The 22629-nt window shown below is 38.2% G+C and overlaps 1 protein-coding gene across 3 annotated transcripts in view; it reads left to right on the top strand.

Annotated features, from left to right (window-relative positions):
• The window catches only part of VWA8 (von Willebrand factor A domain containing 8), a 383224-nt gene that overhangs the window by 5894 nt on the left and 354701 nt on the right, over window positions 1-22629 (top strand). For all 3 annotated transcript variants that reach the window (XR_011259328.1, XM_069601241.1, XM_069601243.1), the window contains exon 2: window positions 11660-11737. Coding sequence is in view for 2 of the 3 variants with exons in the window: in XM_069601241.1 (XP_069457342.1) it covers window positions 11660-11737 (78 nt within the window). In the remaining variant the exon portion in view is untranslated. The remainder of the gene's footprint in view (window positions 1-11659; window positions 11738-22629) is intronic.

The raw sequence follows: 22629 nt of genomic DNA, 5'->3' as shown, positions 1-22629 counted from the left end.
TCCAACTCTCTTCAACCCATGAATCACAGCACGCCAGGCCTCCCTGCCCATCACCAACTCCCAGAGTTCACTCAGACTCATGTCCATCGAGTCAGTGGTGCCATCCAGCCATCTCATCCTCTGCCATCCCCTTCTCCTCCTGTCTTCAGTCTTTCCCAGCATCTGGGTCTTTTCCAGTGAGTCAGTTCTCATTGAAAGCTCAGTGCTTACATTTTGGCATTGTTTGTAATGATAAATGTAATAAATGTTAAGCAGCATATTCTATAACAATTTATACTTTCTGTTAACTCATTCTTAGTTATTCTAACAATTTCCATTATGAGTATTTTATTAACTCGAATCTTTTTAAACAAATAATTGCACTTAACCAAAATGTTTTTGTGGTTTATTTGAAGAGAGGCGTGCATTAATGTCTTTTGCTTATGCTGTATTGCCTGTTGTGTAAGTATCATTATTGTCTTTTAGATTAATACTTATAGCACCTCACTTATATGAATCCTTTACAAATAAATGACTTGATTTTTTTTTTTTACATTTTTGCTCAGTTTATTATATTTTTAACTACTTGATTTCTGAGCACGTTAGAAGATGGGCTATTCTCAAAGAATGTAGAAAACAGGGGGCTTGAAACAAAACCTAATTAAGAAAAACAGTATTTGACTAAAAACTATTGGGTTGGCCATAAGTCCGTTTGAGTTTTTCCATAAGACATTATGAAATAACCTGAAGGAACTTCTGGTCCAACCCAATGTAATCATTCATTTATCTATTCATTTATTGAATACCTGCTTGGTTTGAGGTATTATTTTTGGCACTGGGGATACAAAAATAATTAAAACATAGACTTTGCTGACAAAATGCTATAGTCTTACAGACTGAACAGTGGTCTTCAAATGTTTTTCTCACTTAGTTCTTAGGTTTTACAAATATATATCCCTATGTACATTTTTAGGTGGATATCTAGAAATTTCCCTGATAAATATAAATAGTTGAAGAGCATGTTGTCTCCATTGTATTGTAAATATTGACATTTAAAACCAAAAATTGTTACAACACTCTTTAAAATGTATTTTTAGAATGTGTAGTCTGAAAAAAAAAGCACAGCCTAGAAGCTGAGAGCTTTATTTTGGTGGATTTTCTGAGGACTTCAGGGCCAGGACACTGCATCGAAGATGACTTTGAGAGACTGCTCCAGAGCCAAGCGGGGGAGCCAGCGTATGTAGGAGATTTTGCAGTGAAGACCAGGTAGTTAGAACATTGAAAGGATGCTGTTAGTGAAGGAAGACCAGGTGTCTGCAGTTACGGGACGTCGTGCTTTCCTGTGTGTGGAAGGGCGCAAAGTAGGGCTCGCTCCTTTGAACCACGCTTCCGACAGCTGGGGCCGGTACCCTGTGCCTTCTCACCTCATGTCCCCTCAGAGTGCACTTTCAAGGGTGGCTGTAGCGGTGGGGAGCTTGCTTCCATCCTGAGTCCCCTCAGGGGCTCACCTTTGGGTGGGTGTAACGTGTGGCTTGACGGCTGCAACATTCTTTGTTTACTGATATGGCAGGCAGTATTTTAGTTCACAGTCTCTCCGGTCCAAAATATGACCAATGTTTGAGAGACATTTCACAACCAACTTTTGTCCCACGTTGCTAGGAATGCTTATTCCTAGGTCAGGCAAAGGTTCTTGATATACCACTCCAGGTGCTAATTTCTGGAGTAGAGCCCATTGATAATTTAAAATCCTCTGGATCCTCTGATTTACTAGTCTATTATGATCCAGAAAATGTTTTCTCTTGTTGCTTTTTCCCATACGTAGAATTACACTGTTACAATTATCCTATTTATTTTGAAAATTGTTAGTATGTAGAATTATAAATGTGATCTAATACCTCAAGATGTTTAGCCATTATCAATTTTCTTGCCTGGTTACACATTGGGTAATGTAAGAGAAAAGAATCTTATAAAATAGATAGGATATAAGTAATACAGCTAATAACATTGGTAAAGTCAAGGTGTAGCAGGGAGACACAAAGAATGAAGAATATGGAAACAGAGAACAAATTAATGATTAGTATGACTCATTATTAGTATAACTAGTTATAACTGGTTGCAGTTAACCATCAAGTCCACAGAAAGCTAGCCAGAGAAGCCAAATTCTGGAAGGATCAGGTAGAGAGAAAAATGTTATATTTTTGTTTACAAAGGTATAGTTCATCAATTTGTTGTAGGCCATAGCATAAGAGGTAAGTTTTTTTTTTTCTGGAAAACAACTATTAAAAGCCAATATGTTTCCAAAAAAGTCATGAAGTTATAAATCATATTTATCTAAAGACTTTCAGAAACTTGTATTTGTTAAAAAGTCCTTTTTATGAGTCTTCTTGACTCATTTTGTTGAACTATCAGTGTAAACTAATGACTGTCTATAAAGGCCAACACTTAGACTGGCATGGTTAGAGATCTGAGTACAATGCAGTTGGCAAGAAACTTGGCTGTTTCTGTGACATGAAACATTTTAAGAGAACCAGGTGGTGCTAGTGTTACCCGCCTGCCAATGCAAGAGACTTAAGAGACCTGGGTTTGATCCCTGGGTTGGGAAGATCCCCTGGAGGAGGGCATGGCAGCTCACTCCAGTACTCTTGCCTGGAGAATCCCATGGACAGAGGAGGCCGACGGGCTATAGCGCACAGAGTCGCACACAGTTGGACACACCTGAAGCGACTTAGCACACACAGAATTATGACTGATAACATTGTATCAGGGCGTATATCGCATTTTAGGAATTCCATATAAATTTTGGAATATATTCATGACATTCATCTATACATTATAACCTAAAGTTCACCTCCAGTCACTTGACAATGTTTCTCAAGTAATTCAACATACTAAATAAGCCTAATTAGTTTAACAGTCCTCTTTGAGGTTTTGCAGTGTTCCTTTGAAGAGTTGTTTTCAGTGCTCAGTTGCTAAGTCATGTCCAGCTGTTTGTGACCCCATGGATTTTAGCCCACCAGGCTCAGACTTTGTCCGTGGGATTTCTTAGGCAAGAATACTGGAGTGGGTTGCCATTTCCTTCTTCATTTGAAGAGTTAGCTGGAAGCTAAAAGAACTTGTTAGATTTTCATGTTTGGAAAGTTTGTTAACAATATCAAAAAGGTTTAAAACACAATAAGGAGGGAGGGGATATGTATACATATAGCTGATTTGTGTTGTTGTACAGCAGAAACTAACATAATATTGTAAAGCGATTATACCCCAATTTAAAAACAAGAACACACACAATAGTATCATAGGTCATATGAATTGATGTTTATTTAACCAAAGTCACAAATGATTTCAGAAAACAAATACAGATCACGTAAGGGCGCGGGAACTCACACAGTCTGCTATGAAAGGCAAACATACATGTATGGTGAGATGCAAAGTCTGGGCTCACTGAGCTCATTCCTTTGACAGCCATCTCAGATAACTGGGCCAGTATCCTGTGCTTTCTGATCAAAGGCAAAGGAAACTGTTCTCTTAAAAGAGAGAGAAAATTAGATCTAGTCTTTTACCAGCTTACTTTTAACAACAAAATCACTTAATTAACTTTGATTTAAATCTAGCCAATCCTGACCATCCACAAACCTTCCATCACTGCCTGTATCTGTCTTTGTCTAGTTTGTCCTTTAGTCTTTCCATCCAGAAACAACCAGCTCTAAGATAAACTTACTTTCTTTTCTCTTAATATCATGTAGTTCCATTTTTAATACCTCCTTTTCTGAAAAACACACATTCCATTTTCCTGCTATATACTGAAATGTTTCCTTTGTTATTTCTGTTAGCTTTAATTACATGTTTAAATTAGAATCCTCAACTCTTAAAAACCTTAATTTCTAGTGAAAACTAAGAAGTAAGCAATTACGAACTGTCTTTTACATTAGCTTTCTGTAGATTGGCGAACATAAATACTAGTGATAATTTCTAAAAACCTTTCCTTTTTTATAGAGAACATCTCAGGGTAGCACCAAACATATTCATTAATAAGTCCTAAAAACCTTTAGTTTCTCTGTTAAGTAATTGACATATCTTATTTTATTTGAGAATGACTTGTTATTTAATAAACTTCCATCACTTAATTTAGCATAGCTCTAAATTCAAGTTGCCAAATATCTGGAGAGATTATTCTTAAGTAGACATTCCTTAAATATAAATATTCCTTAAAAGTTCATCCAAAAACTATCTCATTTGCATTGAATTCACTTGTAAATATTTATTATACCAAGTTATTTTTCATACTGACAAATTTGCAATAGATGTTAACAAATTTTATTTAACTTCCATTAAACCTTGGTACAATAAGTATTGTACCTAATGTTGGTCACTCTAAAGACATGTCTGTATTAATTAGCTCAACAAACTTAAACTAACCTTAAGACCAGGTATTAACTTAATATTAAATATTTTCAATTAACATGAACTTGAAAGTCATTTTGATCAGTTTCTTTCTGTGTAGAAATAGTTTGTAAGCATTTACTTTTGAGTCAATTAAATAGAGCTCTTATAAATTTAATTTTGATATTTTCTAGAGATAGAGATATCTCATATATATAATGTGTACAGAGATATGTGAATAGGCAAAACTAGAGAGCTCATGGCTTCGCTTAAGAAGCTTAGAAATGAATCGGGTATTACAGTATAAACTTACTAGTTTGTAAATAACACTTGAGATGAATTAAATTGGCGTGCTTAGATGACTGAGACTTTACTATTTGTGGAAAAGAGGTTTAAAGATTTGTGTTTGTCTTTGATAAAGATTCTAAGAAGTCTATGAATTAGATTTTCAGTTGAGGGAGGCTTTCCAGTGGTTTGAATTTAAAATTACCACCTTTGTAATTTTTTCCCCTTGGCTTCAGGTTTTGCCTGACTGAGCAATTAGACTCAATCTCAGGTCATTGTGGGCTATATTTACGTTTCTGATTTGCAGAGCTTTGCAGGACAAAAACAGTTGTTTTTAATTACCCGAAGAACTGTTTGTCACCTCAGTGATGTTAAAAGATTGATTTGCCGCTATATATATGTATATATGTTTATATGTATTTTATTATATAATTATATATATAATATTTGAAAGTTGCTTTTCCATATCAGAGATTTCTAATTAAAATTTAAGAGTTCTATGTTCTAGAATTTTAGAGTTTACTCTATCATGCCTTCAAAAATTCATATAAAGCAGTCAACAAAGAGCCTCTTTCTAAGTTCATAAGTTAAACCCAGAGCAAAACCACTGTTTTTATTTTTATTAGTCCTTGAATATTAGTTCCCACTTTTTTCTCCATTGTATGGCTCAGCTTTGTGTGTGTGTGAAGTTGCTCAGTCATGTCCGACTCTTTGCGACCCCATGGACTGTAGCCTACCAGGCTCCTCTGTCCATGGGATTTTCCAAGCAATAGTACTGGAGTGGATTGCCATTTCCTTCTCCAGGGGATCTTCCCGACCCAGGGATCGAACCCAGGTCTCCCGCATTGTAGACAGACGCTTTACCATCTAAGCCACCAGGGAAGTCCCTATTGATTTCCTTTAATATATTTAATTAGTATTTCCTGACAAGCAGATCTATATGTTTTGTCTTATAATACCACACAGGGAAATATTCCTCAGTGAAACATGTCTATCTCAGAATTAAAGAAAACAGATGTAGCCATCTTATATAAAACCAATGAAAATATATCAATTCTTATATACTTATTTCAGTTCTATCTTTTATATCTTTAGCTTTCACTAGAATCCAGTCAGCAAGTTTCGATCTTACAGGAGGAGTTCTAGAAGTTTTTCTTTTTATTCCCTGTCCATTTTATCTTTTTTTTTTTTAAAGTCTCTGGGATCCCCATAGAGGGCGTTGAGCCATGAAACTCAGGCCCTTTTGTTAATCTTGATTAATTGGCCTAATTGTTGGTCAGGTATCTCAGTGTAATTTTTTTTCCAGCCCCTTAAACATATACTTAAAAAATCTGGAGTAAATAGAGTGGACTTGTTTGGCTTTTAATGTTGGGGACCACATGGGGTTCCCTTCTGGTCCACTTAACCTTAGGTAGTGTAATATCAAAACCTTGTGTTTTAATCCCTTAAGTGGTTATTTTATTTATTGCATTTTGAATAACCATTTAAAGATTTCTTTATCTATTTGGGGTAAGTCTTTTTAAGATTTCTACCTTGTTGGAAAAAGTATCTAGACTTTCCTTACAGTTTTTTTTTCCTGTTAACATTAATTATTCTGATGTTTTTATTAGCATTTGTAAGACCCATTGAGGGGAAGCAAAGACCACAAATAAAACTTCCCAAACTGTTTTTTTCCTTCCTTGTTTTAAACTAAGGAAGTTCTAAGGATAGCCATTAGATATATTTCCTTTTTTCCATCTTTAATTTAATTTTTATAGATACCAGTGAAACAGCCATTTATAATGATAGCTCTCTAAAAACTAACCAATTTAAAAGCTTCTCTAATTTAAAGGATTTATCATTTGGCTATTAATGAGATGTATACTAACAGTGATTCAAACTAGTAAGATGTAAGAGGCTTCCCTGTAAGAGAATGGGGAGGATGTCACCTAAATAAAATTCTTAAAGTACACGCACGCGCGCGCGCCACACACACACACACACACACACACACACACACACACACACACACACACACACACACACACACACACACACACACACACACACACACACACACACACACACACACACACACACACACACACACACACACACACACACACACACACACACCCTCCCCCCCCCCCCCCCAAGAAGATCAGGCAGAACATTTATTGATACATCCACAGGAAGAGAAATGCAAGTCTCCCTTAAGGTCAGAATTCTGAAAAGATATTTTTTTTCAAGCCAAATTTTTAACTTAACTGCATGCACACACCTCCCCCCTCCCCCAGTTTGGTCGTTTAAGGTTAAGATCTTTTTTTAGTAAAATTTAGGTACTTTCAAGTATGATCTAGCTGGAGTATTAGCTGGAGGCTGGTTTCCAGTTCTCCTTTAAAAATTTCAAGTCATTCTCCTCCCCCAACCTCTCAACTCAGACCTCTCAATTTCTTTTACTGAGCAAATTCCAGACTCCCCTATCTTCCAGTTAGGGATGTCTCTCAGTGTTTTTCAACAGGGCTCCCCTAATACCTTTAGATTAAGGCGTCACTCCCTAATATCTTTCGACTGGTGCTGAGAGATGCTGCCAAATGAAACTCAGAGTCATCAGCCATTAACAGGAGATCCTGGAGCCAGGAGAGACCCAGATTCATCTGGACTCTGAGGAGGTGGATGGGCACAAGAGGGCTCTACTCTCTCAGGGTTCTGGATCCCCATAGAGTTTAGGCAAAGGAGACAAGTATGCCCTGCTTGGTTGACAAAACTGTTGTCTGAAAAAAGTGCACAACCTAGAAGTTGAGAGTTATGTCTGATTTGGCAGACTTTCTGAGGACTTCAAACCCAGGACATAGCATCTCAGATAACTCTGAGAGACTGCTCCAAAGAGGCAATGAGGGGGAGTCAGAGTATGTAGGAGATTTTGCGGTAAATATCAGCTACTCAGAACACATCAAAAGATCACTGTTAATGAAAAAATAAAACAACCAGACAACCCAAGGTAAGGAATTTAGTGCTTTTCTATGGATCAGTTCAGTTTAGTTGCTCAGTCACGTCCAACTCTTTGCAACGCCATGGACTGCAGTACACCAGGCTTCACTGTCTGTCACCAGCTCCCGGAGCTGGCGCAAGCTCATGTGCGTTGAGTAGGTGATGCCGTCCAACCATCTCATCCTCTGTTGAAGGAGACTCCTGCCTTCAGTCTTTCCCAGCATCAAGGTCTTAGCCAGTGAGTCAGTTCTTCGCATCAGGTGGCCAAAGGATTGGAGTTTCAGCTCCAGCATCAGTCCTTCCAATGAATATTCAGACTGATCTCCTTTAGGATGGACTGGTTGGATCTCCTTGCAGTCCAAGGGACTCTCAAGAGTCTTCTCCAACACCACAGTTCAAAGGCATCAATTCTTTGGTGCTCAACCTTTTGTATTGTTCAGCTCTCACATCCATACACGACTACTGGAAAAACCATAGCTTTGACTAGACAGACCTTTGTCGGTAAAGTAACGTCTCTGCTTTTTTTGCCTTCTAGGCTGAGATAAAAAGCATCATTTTCTCAGATAGATCTGGTTGTAGATGGTTGGACAGCACACACAGAGAACATAGAGTTCTGTTCTTCTCATGTTAAATTTGAGGTGTGTCTGGAATTTCGAAGTGTCCAAAAGGCTACTGAGAGGCATGGAACTCAGGAGAGAGATCTCAGCCAAAGTAGACACGTAAGACTTTAATTGTACAGAGGTCAAAGCGGGGCCATTGGTATGGATTAGATGATTCAGCAAAGTGTATCATGGTAACAACAGTTAGCCAAGAACATTGGCATTTGAGGCAGGAAGGACAAATGCCCCCACCCCGTGAGTGTCATTTTCCTCTTTGCTTGCAGCAGGCATGACAAATTGATCACTGCCCTGTTTGTTTTATTTATTAGTTGTTAATAGTAATTATGATTAGTTTGGCTGGCTGCGTTTTTGTTGCTCTGAGAGCTTTTCTCCAGCTGGGGTGAGCAGGGGCCACTCTCTAGTTGGGGTGCACGGGCCTCTCGTTGCAGTGGACTCACGTGTTGCAGGGCACAGGCTGTAGGGTGCTTGGGCTGCAGGAGCTGCAGTTCCCAGGCTCCAGAGCCCAGGCTCAGTCGTGCTGCATGGGCGTAGTTGCTCCATGATATGTGGGGTCTTCCTGGACCAGAGATCAAACGTGTTTCTCCTTCATTGCCAGGTGGATTCTTTACCTTAGAGAGCCAACCAGGGAAGCCCACTACACTGTTTCTTAATGAGCCCAATTTCCATTGTGAGTTCTTCTTTGGTTTTTTTGGAAGCCTGTTACTTGATTCCCAAATGTCATCTTTTTGTTATGAGGTTCTAGTTTAATTCCGTTTTGATCAGAAAGTATACTTTGTATGATTTCAGTCCTTTGAAATTTATCAAGACTTGCATTGTGAGGCAGCCAGAGATCGAGTTTGGTGAATGTTGCATGTGTGTTTAAAGAGAATTCTGCCATTGTTGGGTGCAGTGTTCCAGAAGGGCGATTTAGGCTAAGTGGTTTATAATGTTTTCAGGTCTTTGCTTCTACACTTGGTCTTAGCCGGAAGGTCAGGAAGGGATCGCCTTTACTCCCATATTCTTCTTTTTTCCCCTCCTCTTCCGTCGCTTCTGAGAGAGGCGTAGTAAGATAGGATTTTAAAGTTGTCTCCTGTCGCTTCTCAGTCCCGTCAGTTTTGCTTCGTGTTTATCCCCCAGTCCCCCTTTGCCAGTCACCACCTTGGATTGGCTGTGTCCGTTGTTGTAACTGTGCCTGCCCGCTCCGTGTGCTCTCCCTTGCTCCTGCAGGCCTGGTGAGGGTAGTGGCTTTCTGTTCTTGCTAGTCCCAGGGTACTGCTCCATCTTTGTTGGTTTTCCCAGACTCTGCCCACACCTTCATAAATGCTTCCTGCATTATTCTCTCCTCAGTTACTCAGTTTGAATGAGCTATCAGTTTCTTGCTGGGGCCGTGATTGACAATGGATGTATTTAGGAAAAGCATTTCAGTCAGTAGGAAAATCCAGCGCAAAAGCCTGAAATGAATGTATGACTGACATGTTGAAGGAAGTGAGAGAAGTTGCGGCTGAGTAGAAGAGAGGAGGACACTAGCCGGAGATGACTTTAGAAGGGAAGTGAGGAGCCAGATCAGAAATAGCCTTGGAGGCCACTGCAAAGATGGGGGTTGAGCAGAGGACTGGCATCACTTCATTCTTGTTTTCTTATGATCCCTGTGGGCGCTCTGTTGATAACTGTAGAGTGCAAGCATCGAGACAGGAGATGTGTAAGGAGGTAAGAGATAACACTGTTTAAATGAGAAACTGGATTTAAATAGTAAACCCCTAACTGGCTTGCGTTGGCACTGTGGAGGTAGAGGATGGCGGGAGAAGTGGGCAGTACTACATATATATATATATATATATATATATATATATATATATATACATGTATCTTAATGACAGAGTCAGTACTGTTTTCTAATGGGGTGTGGGAGAGAGCAGTTAAGACTGGCTGTAAGATTTCTGGTCTGAGAAACTGGAAGCACTAACTTGCCATTCGCAGAACTGGGGGATACTGTGGGTGGAGCACGCACAGATCAGAAGTTCAGTTTTGCATATGCCAACCGGCAGGTGACTGTTAGGCATCTCAGAGACTGTTGCCCATGCTTTGAGTTCTGTGGTCTAGATTACAGATATAAATTTGGGAGCAAGCAATATATTGTGCTTAAAGGCACAAGACCAGATGAGCTCATCAAGAAGCAATTATAGATAGAAGAGAAGCTAGAACGGGGCCTCCACACCCAACAAGATGTTGAAGAGCAGAAGAAGGAAAGGCAAAGAAAGCTTGAGTCATAATGAGGCAGGAGGAGAAGCAAGGAGGTGAGAGGAAAAGGAGGAGGGAGCGGGGAGAGAGAAAGAGCAAGAGAGAGAGAGGTGAGGGGGCGGGGGGCGGGGAGGGTGTCCCTGCCTGGCGTGCATGCTTGCAGGCAGGGTCCCAGCTTTACCCTGGAAGTTGGTGGTTCCCGCTTCCAGCTCTCTGTGCCCGGGCAGCCGGACTCTGACTAATGACTAGGCTGGGTCGATTCAGTTTTCCTGCCCATGAGGTTGAATCATGACAGAGTTAGGAAAATTGCAAGAACAGTTTACTTAGGACAGTGTGCTTTTTATTAGAAGGTGCCTCTGGAGACTTGAAAGATGAAGAGTCGTGACTTTTGCCTCTGAAGATAGTGTTTTTTAAACTATCCCACAGGTGTGAGACATACCAAAATAAAATGGGGGAGAAAGTTGTCCCCTGCCCATGGTGTCCCACAGTGAAGCTGGTGGTGCCAGGGCTGGTTTCTCAGTGAGTTGCTCCTGGGATGTGTCTTGGACTGTGCATCCTGTGGCCTTTCCTGGCATACTGTGGGCTAGTTTCTGAGCCTAGCTAGTTTTCTGAGCCTGGTGTTTGTGTTTGTGGTTCTTGTGAGCTACTTCATAGAACTGCAGTAACAAAACCCCCAATGTCCTTGTACTGAGCTAGTTTGAGATGGAGTTTCTGTTACAGCAATTCTGTGAAATAGCTCACAGAAGCCTTGGTGACTTAGAGTCAAGATTAAATGAAATAGCATAAATACATGAGTCTTTAACAGTATTTTGGCTTTCCTTGTGGCTCAGTGATAAAGAATCTGCCTGCCATTTCAGGAGATGTGAGTTTGATCCTTGGTTCAGAAAGATCCCCTGGAGAAGGAAATGGCAACCCACTCTCGTATTCTTGCCTGGAAAATCCCATGGACAGAAGAGCCTGGTGGGCTCCAGTCCATGGGGTCACAAAGAGTCGGACACGACTGAAGCGACTTAGCGCACATGCGGGGGTAACTTATGCTGTAGATGCCAGTTTTACAGCATGGTGCCTGACATGGACAGTGTCTCTGTGGTCGCCTGGCACGTCATATCTGTGATACACTCATGCTTATCTGTAGTCAGGAGAATCAGTATTGCAGAAGGCATAGTGTATTGCTCTCTTACAATGACTGTGTTTCTGTATTCTCTTTTTAGGTGATACAGTTAATATTGGAGATGTATCCTACAAGCTGAAAAATCCTAAGAACCCAGAACTTGTGCCACAAAACTACAGTAAGAAATAATCATTTATTTATGAATTTTTCACTTCGTATCACTTCATCCATGAATGTTTTAGTAGAATCTTTGTCCACATCTTGCTATTTCTGTTTGAATTAGGATGAAGTTTAGACTTAATAAGATTCACAGATCTTAGGCGTTTGTTTTGATTAGCTTGACAGTTTTATAAATGTGTGTGACCACCAGCATCGCTCTCCTCACCCTGAATGGCCTCTTGTGCCCCTTTCCCTCTACCCGACTCTGGAAGCCGTTGCTCTCGCTTCAGCTATGGCAGATTCCTTTTGCCTATTCTTCAGCTTTCTGTAAATAGAATCCTATAGTTAAGGTATAGTTTTTGTGTCTATGTGTTTGTCTGTGTGTTTGTCTGTGTGTTTGGTTTCTTTCTGTCAAGATAATAATTTTGAGAGTCATCCATATTCCTGTGCCTATCAGCTTGCTTTTGACTGCTGAGTAATTTTCCGTTGCATAATTATGTATCATAATTCATTTGTTCTCCTGTTGATGGACATTTGGATGGTTTCCGTTTTTGGACTTTTATGAATAAGGTACTGTGAACATTTCTGTACAAGTCTTGTGGTCACAAGTTTTCACTTAAATAAATAACTAGGAGTTGATGTGTCATAGGGTAGATGCCTGCTTAACTTTACTCAACACTGCCAGACAGTTCTCCAAACCAGTTGTACTGTTTTACCCTTTGACCAGCAGCAGTGTTCCCCATCCTTGCCAACACTGGTATTTCTAGTCTTTTTGATTTTACTCATTCTACGAGGTATGAAATGGTAACTCATCATGGTTTTTGTTTTATAACAGCTTTATTGAAATGCAGTTAATAAACCACAAAATTTACCTTTTTAAAGTGTACCACTCAGTGGTTTTTAGAATATTCACAAAATTGTGCAACCATGCCCCTATGTAAGTTGAGAACATTTTTTAAGTCAACAAGAAACCTCACATCCATTAATAGTTACCCTGTTTCCTCCTCCTCTTCCTCTTCCCCTCGCTGCCCCTCTAGCCTTTGGCAATCATTAATGTGCTTTCTGTTTCTGTGGATTTGCTTGTCTGAACATTTCATGTAGATGGGATCATCTGACGTGTATTCTTTGTGTTTGGCTAATTTCACCTCATGTTTTCAGGGTGCATCCATGTTGTGGCATGTATCAGTGTCATTCCTTTTTACGGCTAGATGATGTTTCATTGTATGGATATATCACTTTGTGTTCATTCATTCATCAGTTTGGGAATATTATGAATAATACTGCTATGAATGTTCATATACAAGTTTTGTACGGACGTATGTTTTCAGTTTTCTTGGGTATATACCTAGGAGTAGAATTGCAAGGTGATATGATAACTCTGGGATTTCTTTGGAAGGAATGATGCTAAAGCTGAAACTCCAGTACTTTGGCCACCTCATGCAAAGAGTTGACTCATTGGAAAAGACTTTGATGCTGGGAGGGATTGCGGGCAGGAGAAGAAGGGGACGACAGAGGATGAGATGGCTGGATGGCATCACTGACTGGAAGGACGCGAGTCTGAGTGAACTCCGGAAGTTGGTGATGGACAGGGAGGCCTGGTGTGCTGCGATTCATGGGGTCACAAAGAGTCGGACACGACTGAGCGACTGAACTGAACTGAACTGAACTGATGATAACTGTGTTTAACATTTTCAGGACTTATCAAACTGTTTTCCAAAGAGGTGGTACCATTTTACCTTCCCACCAGGAATGTATAAGGATTCTAGTTTCTTCATATCTTCACCGATACTTGTTATTGTCTCTTTTATGGTAGCCATTTTCATGAGTATGACGTGGTATTTTATTATTGTTTTGATTTCATTTCTCTAATGACTTACCATCATTTCTTTGCTCAAAATCACGTCAATTCTTTTCTCAAAATTCCTTAAAGGACTCTAATACCTTAGGAACAAAGGTCTTTACGTTTTATGATCCAGTTTCAGCCTTATCTCCTATGACTGTCCTTCCCCTAGTCTGTGTTCCAGTCATTGGACACAATATAATTTTTTGCTTACTCTTCAGATTCTTTCAGTAGACCATGTGCTTCTTGAAGGAGAAGATCTCACTTTCATCCAATACACATTTCCATTGACTCTGCCTCTTAAAAGGCTCTGCGCTCCGTGCTCTCCACTCTGTTGTGCTTTTGTTTGACTATATATATGTGTGTGTGTGTGTGTGTATATATATATATATATTTTTTTTTTTAGTTATTTTCCTCAAAAAATAGTACCCTAGTGGTAACTCTAGGGATTAAGAAGCAATTTAACTTAACACAAACCTGTTCAGATCAATACTAATTTAATTTCAATAGTGTACAAAAACTTTGCTCCAATACAGCTCTTCCCCTCTACTTCTTTTGTATTATTTATTGTCATACAAATTATAACTTTATATATTAAAAGTCTTGCTGCACAATTAAAAAAACACATTTATTTATTTACTTGGCTGTGTTGGTTCTTAGTTGTGCCATGTGGCCTTGTCTCTAGTTGCGGCTCTTGGACTTAGCCCCGCAGCATGTGGGATCTTAGTTCCCAACCAAAGTTTGAATCTGAGTCCTCTGCATTGAAAGGCAAATTCTTAACCTCTGGACTACCAGGGAAGTCTCTCGTAACACAGTTTTATAATTATCATTTTATGAATTTGTCTTGAAACCAGATGGAAGAAGGAAATAGCTACAAACAAAAATATATTAGTATGTTTTTTTTTATCAGTACATTTACACATGTAACCTTTACTGGAATGTTATTTGTGTGGATTTGAGTTACTGTCTAGTGTGCTTTTATTTCAGCCTGAAGGAAGGACTCCTTTTAATATTTCTTATAGGGCAGATCTGCTAGAGATGAATTCTCAGTTTTTATTTTTCTGGAAATTTCTTAATTTCACTTTTGTTTGAAGACTTCTTGGCTGACAGTTTTTTCTTTCAACACTTTTGACTATGTCACCTTACTGCTTCTGGTCTCCATAGTTTCCGATGAGAAGTCAGTTATTAATTTTATCAAGGATCCCCTCCACATGACTCGCTTTTCTACTATCAAGATATTTTCTCCTTGTCTTGGCCTTTTGATCATTTGGCCATGATGTGTCTAAATGAGGTCTCTTTTAGTTTGACCTTCTTGAAGTTTGTTGAGCTCTGCACACGATACTTTCATTTATGTCACGTATACTTTGTATTATTATCGACATATATTTTAATTCTATACGTGTTAAAACACTCAGATATTTATTACTGTTATTTTTGTTTAAACAATAATAGAATTTTAAATAAAATAAATACATTGTACAAAATGAAGATGGTTTTAAAAGTTTTTAATATTTATCCATATTTCAGTGCTTTCTGCTGCTTTTTTTTTTCCTGTGGATTCAGGCATACATCTGAAAGCATTTCCCTTTAGCCAAAGAGCTTCTTTTAGTATGTTTGCTAGCTATACATTCTCTCATCTGTTTTCTGTTTTAAAATGTGTTTATTTTGCTTTCATTTTCAAAACTTTCTTTTTGGTTGAATATGGAATGCCAATTTTTTTCTTTTAGTATTTTAAAGATATTGTTTTATTGTCTTCTGGCTTCTGTTATTTCTAGTAAAAAGCCAGCTAAAATTTTTGTTGTTCTCTTGTTTGTAACTTGTCTGTTTTCTGATCCATACTTAAGATTCCTTTTAATTTTTCACCAGAAGTTTTCCTTCATGTACCAAGGTACAGTTTTACTTTGAATTTACCTTACTTGCATTTCTTTAAGCTTCTTAAATATGGGTTAACATATTGGAAAATTCTTGGCCATGATTAATTGATTCTCTTTTCTGCTCCGTATGATCAGTCTTAGTATCATCTGATGATTCATTCATTTCAGTTAATATAATTTGTTTCTGCCATGTCCATTGGGTTTTCCTTTTTATTTTTCATCTCTCATGCTTGAATACATGGATGGGAAAGAGTTGGTGGGTAAGTGCAGATTTTCTCTGTCGCTGGGACTTCTCAGTAGATTAAACTGTCTTGCCAACCCATGTGTGGCCATTAGAGGTTTGTCAAAAGCTAAACTTGTTTACCCTGATGCGTCTATGGCAGATTCTTCTTCCTCTTGCCATTCATTCTATCAGGGATGAAAGTTAACTGTGGGTCTCTTATCTCCTTGAAAGGGCTCATTACTTTCTATAATTTAGTTCATTTAGGTTCCTTTATATCCTTAGCTGTGGGATGCATTTTAAGAAACTTATTTTGTAGATTAACTGGTTTGTTCTGGTTGTTATTGTTGGAAGTTAAAGTCTCTTGCAATTCTTCATCCTAAGTAGGAGTCAAGAATATTTATTTTTAAAGTTAATTATTTAAAGTTATGCCTAATCATATTATTTTCATAGACAGGTTTTCTTTTCTGGGGGAGAGACTAATGACATAATTCTCTAATAAATTGTTATACTTGTCTAGAGAAAAATTAACAAAATAGATCTATAACACCTTACCTGTCATAGGTACATGATAAATGAAAAGAAAAAAACCCACTCATTTTTTCCAGTTTCTGGGTCTTTTTCTATTATAAATGTAGCTAACTTTTTATAATAAACTTCAGATGTGAAGAATAATATCTACTTTTGTGGACAATAAGAAAAATGCTATGGGTTTAGAATTCTATAGGGAAACAGCTACTTAGTGGGGGGAAATCATGTTTAAAATTTTGTCTGTACTATTTTCTAGTTCATGAATTTCTTTTCTTTCTCTTCCTGTCTCTTTTTTCCTTCCTCCCTTCCCCTGTTCCTCCCTCCCTCCTTTTCCTCCTTTTTCTTTTAGATGTGTCCGTTTCCATACTCATTTAACTGCTCTGAGTCTCCTTGATATCTATATCTGTATGATCATTTCAATATCATAGATAATGTTATAAGGATTAAATCAAATAGCATATGTGAGATCTATACCATAGTGCCTAGCACATAATGCTAAATACGTGTGAGTTTCTGACACAACCACTTCCGTAGTCTCCAGATTCTTGTTCCTTTTCATTTTCCATTATCCCATGCCTATGACTCGAGTGAGTATGACAACAACTGACTAAGGTCTGCTCTGTTTCTGCTTAAGAGATATGCTAAAAACTGTTTCATCTTTTTTCAGTCTTAGCTCTAAAAATGAATCTGAAATACATTTCATCTATATTTGATTCAGAATTTGCCTTCAGTTAGATTGTTTGCAGAATCACAAATAGTGGTAAGCTCTTCAAATTTCAATTTAAAAAGATCAAACTGAACATGGGTACAGTGTGGAAAGAATGTTGGCCTTTTAAGTCTCACCTAGACTGGAAGCATGGTCGTTGCCTGACAGCTCTCAACAGGGGATAGCGCTCTCCATCCCTGCTTAATTCATTGACTCACTTTTGGCTGCGCCATATCCTCACTGCTTTGCACAGGCTTCTCGTTACAGTGGCTTCTCTTGTTGCAGAGCATCGGCTCCAGGCGCGCAGGCTTCGGTCATTGCAGCACGTGGGCTCAGTAGCTGCGGCTGGCAGGCTCTAGGGCATGGACTCAGTAGTGACTGTGGCGCCTGGGCTCAGTTGCTCCACGGCAGCGGGATCTTCTCGGACCAGGGGTTGAACCTGTGTCCCCTGCGTTGACAGGTGGATTCTTATCCATTGCACCTCCAGGGAAGTTCTGCCTTTTCTTCTTTTAACTAAGATGCCACAGTCCCCTGGCTGGGGTCTGCTGATGTACTCTGTTGTAATCAAAGTACTTATCCATTTTGAGGATCTTATTATTTGAGAGAATTAATAAGATTATCTGTACCAGCTTCAGGAACTCAAGGGATCCTAGCAATAATATCAGTTTTTAAAACTTATAAGCCTATTCTTTGAAAGTATTCTCATATTTTGCAAATAACTGAAGGGCTGGCTCAGACCAAGTCCCAAAGTGTAAAAGGTATCTGTTTCTAAATATAGCAAAACTCCCATAAATTGTCACCAAAATCCCCCAGAAAAACAAAGAAAAGCCCTCCACATTTTCTGGCTTACATATTTTCAATTTTTATTATTGTTTGTATGCATCTCTTATGTAATCAAAAGTTTTCATTTCTTTTGTGTTTTGTTACTAGTAGCTTACCCTTTGAAATTTGTCAGAGGAGAGTTTATACTATAAGCAGTCGGGTGGTCTGTGCCTGCTATCCATTCATCATTGTTTCTCCCATACATCAAGCTGACCATATATCAAGCATATGTTTTACTCAGTAGTGAATTGCTACACTGCTCTATTAGTCTTATGAGAAACTGTGCCATTTATATGAAAAAGATGGTTGGGAGTTTGGCTATCTTGAAATAGGATAAGTGGCCAAGCTGACTTGACCACGCTCTCATGCATTCACATAGGCATTTTGTGGTCACTACATATTTTTTAGACAGATATACTGTATTGTATAATAGAACATGTTTTTATGCATCTATTTACTGTATTGTGTTCAAATATAGTATTCTTTGAACTCTTTCCTCCTCTCTCAGGGACTGTTTCCAGAATGGGAAAATTATAGTTCTTTGGCTTCATTCTTGCTATAACATGACTGATAAGTCATTATGGGTTTTGATTATGAGAGGACTTTGATGGATTTTTTTTCTCCTCGAGTTATTTTTAAAAATACGTTAAAGTACTTTGGAGATGATGTTTTGATGAAGTTTGGTACTTCATTGAAGTACCAAAAGGTACTAAAGCTACCAAAAGGTATCACTTTCCTTCTTGTATTTATGCTTCATTTTAGCTTTTTGCCTAATATTTTGAAATGAAACATACAATGATAGACTTTTGTTCAGGAGAGGATCTTTAGCAATTATTATCCTCTCTGGAACTCCTTTCATAGCCAGGAAAGTAGGACCTGGAAGGGGTAAGAAGACTAATTCAGTTCAGTTCAGTTGCTCAGTCGTGTCCGACTCTTTGCGACCCCATGAATCGCAGCACGCCAGGCCTCCCTGTCCATCATCAGCTCCCAGAGTTCACTCAGACTCACGTCCATCGAGTTGGTGATGCCATCCAGCCATCTCATCCTCTGTCGTCCCCTTCTCCTCCTGCCCCCAATCCCTCCCAGCATCAGAGTCTTTTCCAATGAGTCAACTCTTTGCATGAGGTGGCCAAAGTACTGGAGAAGACTAATTAATTAGTAGCAAAACCCAGATTTCCACACTTTCGTTTGATTTTCCTTTTAGTCTGCTACAGTGTCTCTGGCTGCTTTCTTTAGAATAAGTCCTGGGGTGCTAGGATACTCTTTTGGAATTTAGAAGTGTGAAGGATTGTTGAAAAATATTGAAATAGTTGAAGCATGGTATCAACTATCTTAACGTTATTTTTCAGAGCATTGAAAATCACTGTTGTATTCTAGTAATGAGGAAATAAAAGTAACAGTATTGAACTATGATCCCTGATATTATTATTTAACATCTGTTTAATGGAATGGTAAAAATACTGCTAATTGGCAGAAACTATAGTCTGGAGATATTCTTAAGTGGAAGTCTAAAATTCAGTTAAAAACCACACAAAAGCAATATTATCTTGTCAAAATAAAATTTCTTAATTCATTGACCATTTGATTGAGGTAATGAATGCTTAGTATTTTGTAGTCATTGTCAGCTTCTCATTTGAACTGTTATCTGCTTTCACAGCACTGGACACAGCAATACATCTTTTTAGGTCCAGTGTCTAGCCCAGTGCCTGGCACATAATAGACATAGCAGTTGGACTGTTCTTTAGTTTTTTTATTATCTAGGTCTGTCACCTCCTGCCTTGACCATTATAACTTCCACTTGTCATCTTAGTCCCTAGTCTCTCACTTGCAAGTGTTAAAGTGGATAATTGAAGCCTTTCTGGCCTTTCTGTATAAAAACCAAATCTCAAGGCTTAGCTGAAATTGGCAGCTGTTGAAAAGGGGTTTCTTCATGTATTTGTGCTTGAAGTTAAACTATATTGTATCAAAGCTAGTATTTCTTCCAGGATTTGACTTATGAAGTGGTGCTCCAGGGTAGCAGGTTTTCAATAGATAACTTTAAACCTGACCTCAGTTATATTTCTGCTTCCTTACATAATCTTGTTGCAGTCAGTGAACCAATTATATGTGAGGTCACTTGAGGTTTACTGGACACACTGAACTCTTATCTAAGCAATTAGGCCCATAAAGATTTACTGCAAGAATTACAATATTGTGCTTTTAAAATGGTGAGTTTGGGTCTCATTAACAGGATAAGATTTTTTAGTGTCTGTATGGGGAAACCTTTGTCTTTAGTTTGCAAGTAATTTTAAGAGGTTTGAGAAATTCACCAGTGTTACAGAATAGCATGGGAAACCTATGTCACCTTTGTGTCAGGATAGATAGTGCATTAAATTGCAGCTACTTGTCAGTTTTAATGACTTAGTGACAGGTTACACGAAAGCCTCCAAGGAAGTGTTACCTAAGATTCCCTGACTTAGTAATCAGTGCTTGAGAAACAGTCTGAGAACCTAAGCCTCCAATCCTTATGATTTGCCTTATTCTTACTGCTGTCCTAATTGCTTCTCCTTACATGAGAATTTACTTTGGGAAAAGGATTTCATTTGAGATTTCTTTAGATACATTTTTAAGAATAGTGCTCTCAAAAGGATGAGCCCCCTCAATTTTTAAAGCTCTTAAACATGCCCTGAAGTCTCCTCTAGAGTCTCCATGTCAGTCTTTATTTGGTGCCTAATTTTTCTCTAGTCTTTGTCCCAAGTACCATACTGATGATGACTTAAATTTTTTTGATGTGTTTTATTGCTCTTTATTTTCTAGCTAATGATTTTTTTTTTTTTTTTTGCTTTCTGCAGCTCTCGTTGCAGATGTACAAGAGCTAGGTAATATGTTAAACAGGCTTCTTTGGATCTACATGGCAGTTTAGTTGCCATTAATGACATTGTTTAAATGAATTCAAGTAGTAAACACCTAACTTAAAGATTCTGTTTTTAATGCAAATATATTATATATGATAGACAGAAGCTTAATACCCTTAATATATAAATATATAATGCCGAGAAACATCATATGATCCCATAGGAAACAGTCAAAGGATTTAAAGCAGCTCGCTATCGGACAGGAAATCCAGATGGCCAATAAGTGTATGTACATATGTTCTAACTCTGCTGAAATGAAGAGGTGTGGTAGATGCTGGTGTTACACATATGCACAGTTCCCAAAGACCCCAGTAGGGTGAAGACCAGAAGGAAGCAACACTAAAAGAAGATAAAACAGGAGAGCTGGGTTCTATCCCTGGTTTGGTAATATCCCCTGGAGAAGGGAATGGCAAACCACTCCAGTGTTCTTGCCTGGAGAATCCCACGGACAGAGGAGAGCCTGCTGGGCTACAGTCCATGGGGTTGCGAAGAGTAGGACACGACTGAGCAACTTTCACTCACTCACTCACTCTAACTCTGCTTAATAGTTAGAGAGAGATAAATTATACAATAAGATAGTAATATTCATGCATCATTTGGGCCCAAACTGAAAAGTATTATAATGTCCAGTACCTATGGGGTTTCAGGGAAACAGCATTTCATATATTGTTATGGAAGTGTGAGTTCATTTGACTTCTTTGGAATGTAATATGGTAGTTGCTATTAAAGTAAAATGTCTTGTTCATGTAACAGTTTCTCTATTAGGTTCTATCCACCAAGGGAAAAATCAGCACATAATAAGAATGTTTGTACACAACATATATTGTAGCATTTTATTGTTTTTGATAGTGACAAAACTAAAAGCAATCTGAGTATGTCAGTAGAGGAATGATTGATAAATTATTATATAGATATTTTATGGAAGTTTCCACAGCTATTAAAAAAGAATAAATTGGATTTATTTTTGAGAACCTAGAGGGTACCCATGTGATACTGTTAAGCAAAAATTGAAGCCTTCAGAATAGTACATAAAGTTTGATACAATTTTTGTTCATGTATTTAAAAAAAAAAACCAACTTGAAATACTCTTTTCAGGTGTATTACATATTTTCCTGTGTAAAAAGAAAAGCGTGGAAGGCCACAGTCCAGGCTCTTTGATTTTTTTCTGTGGCGTTGGTGGGAGTGGGGTTGGAAATGGAAGGTGTCATTTAATATTTCTTTTACATTTTTGGATTTTTTCTTTGTTACAGTAAGCATATATTAGATTTTATTTTTAAAAAGCTAATAAACCCTCCTGTTTAAAGTGAAGCTTTATTAAGTTGGAGAATACATCTATCATAGCTACTTTTTCTGTGATCTGACTCATAAAAATATAAACTTTATGTTTTACGTTTAAAGAATTTGACTCATTTGACACGACCTAAAAATTCTTGGTTCTTCTGAGTTGCGTTCATAACTAAAGATCATTCCTTAATCTCATTTTATGTTTTTGGTGGTTGTCTTGTTTTGGATATGACTGGTTACAATAAGACCAAAGATGTCCTTTGTAAATTATTACAATTTAACAACACCTTATGGATAAGCATTTCAGGAGGGTGAATTGCAAATTGAATTAAGGTGTGAAATTGTGGCCTGTTGATTAGTCAGAATATTCTAACCTATGTCACCCATCCTATTGCTACTTTCTCTTCTCTACCACAGTTCTCTACTTCCAGTATGGCTCTGATTAGTTTAAGGTATAGTTTTTCAAAAGAAATATAATTTTTTGTTCCTATTACAGAAATAAAACGTCAATACACAAAACTTGGAAAACACTAAAAAAAAAAAAAAATTTCAAATCATCCGTAGGCCTAATTATAAATACTGTTGGTGGTGCTAGTAGTAAAGAACCCACCTGGCAATGCAGGAGATGTCCGGGATGTGGGTTCATAGCTAGGTCAGGAAGATCCCATAGAGGAGGGCATGGTAACCCACTCTGGTTCTCTTACATGGAGAATCCTATGGGCAGAGAAGCCTGGTGGGTC

Source organism: Ovis canadensis, chromosome 10, assembly GCF_042477335.2.
Source record: "Ovis canadensis isolate MfBH-ARS-UI-01 breed Bighorn chromosome 10, ARS-UI_OviCan_v2, whole genome shotgun sequence".
NCBI classification, from domain to species: domain Eukaryota; kingdom Metazoa; phylum Chordata; class Mammalia; order Artiodactyla; family Bovidae; genus Ovis; species Ovis canadensis.
The sequence above is the reverse complement of the archived record's forward strand: the minus strand, read 5'-3'. Positions and strand labels throughout refer to the sequence as shown.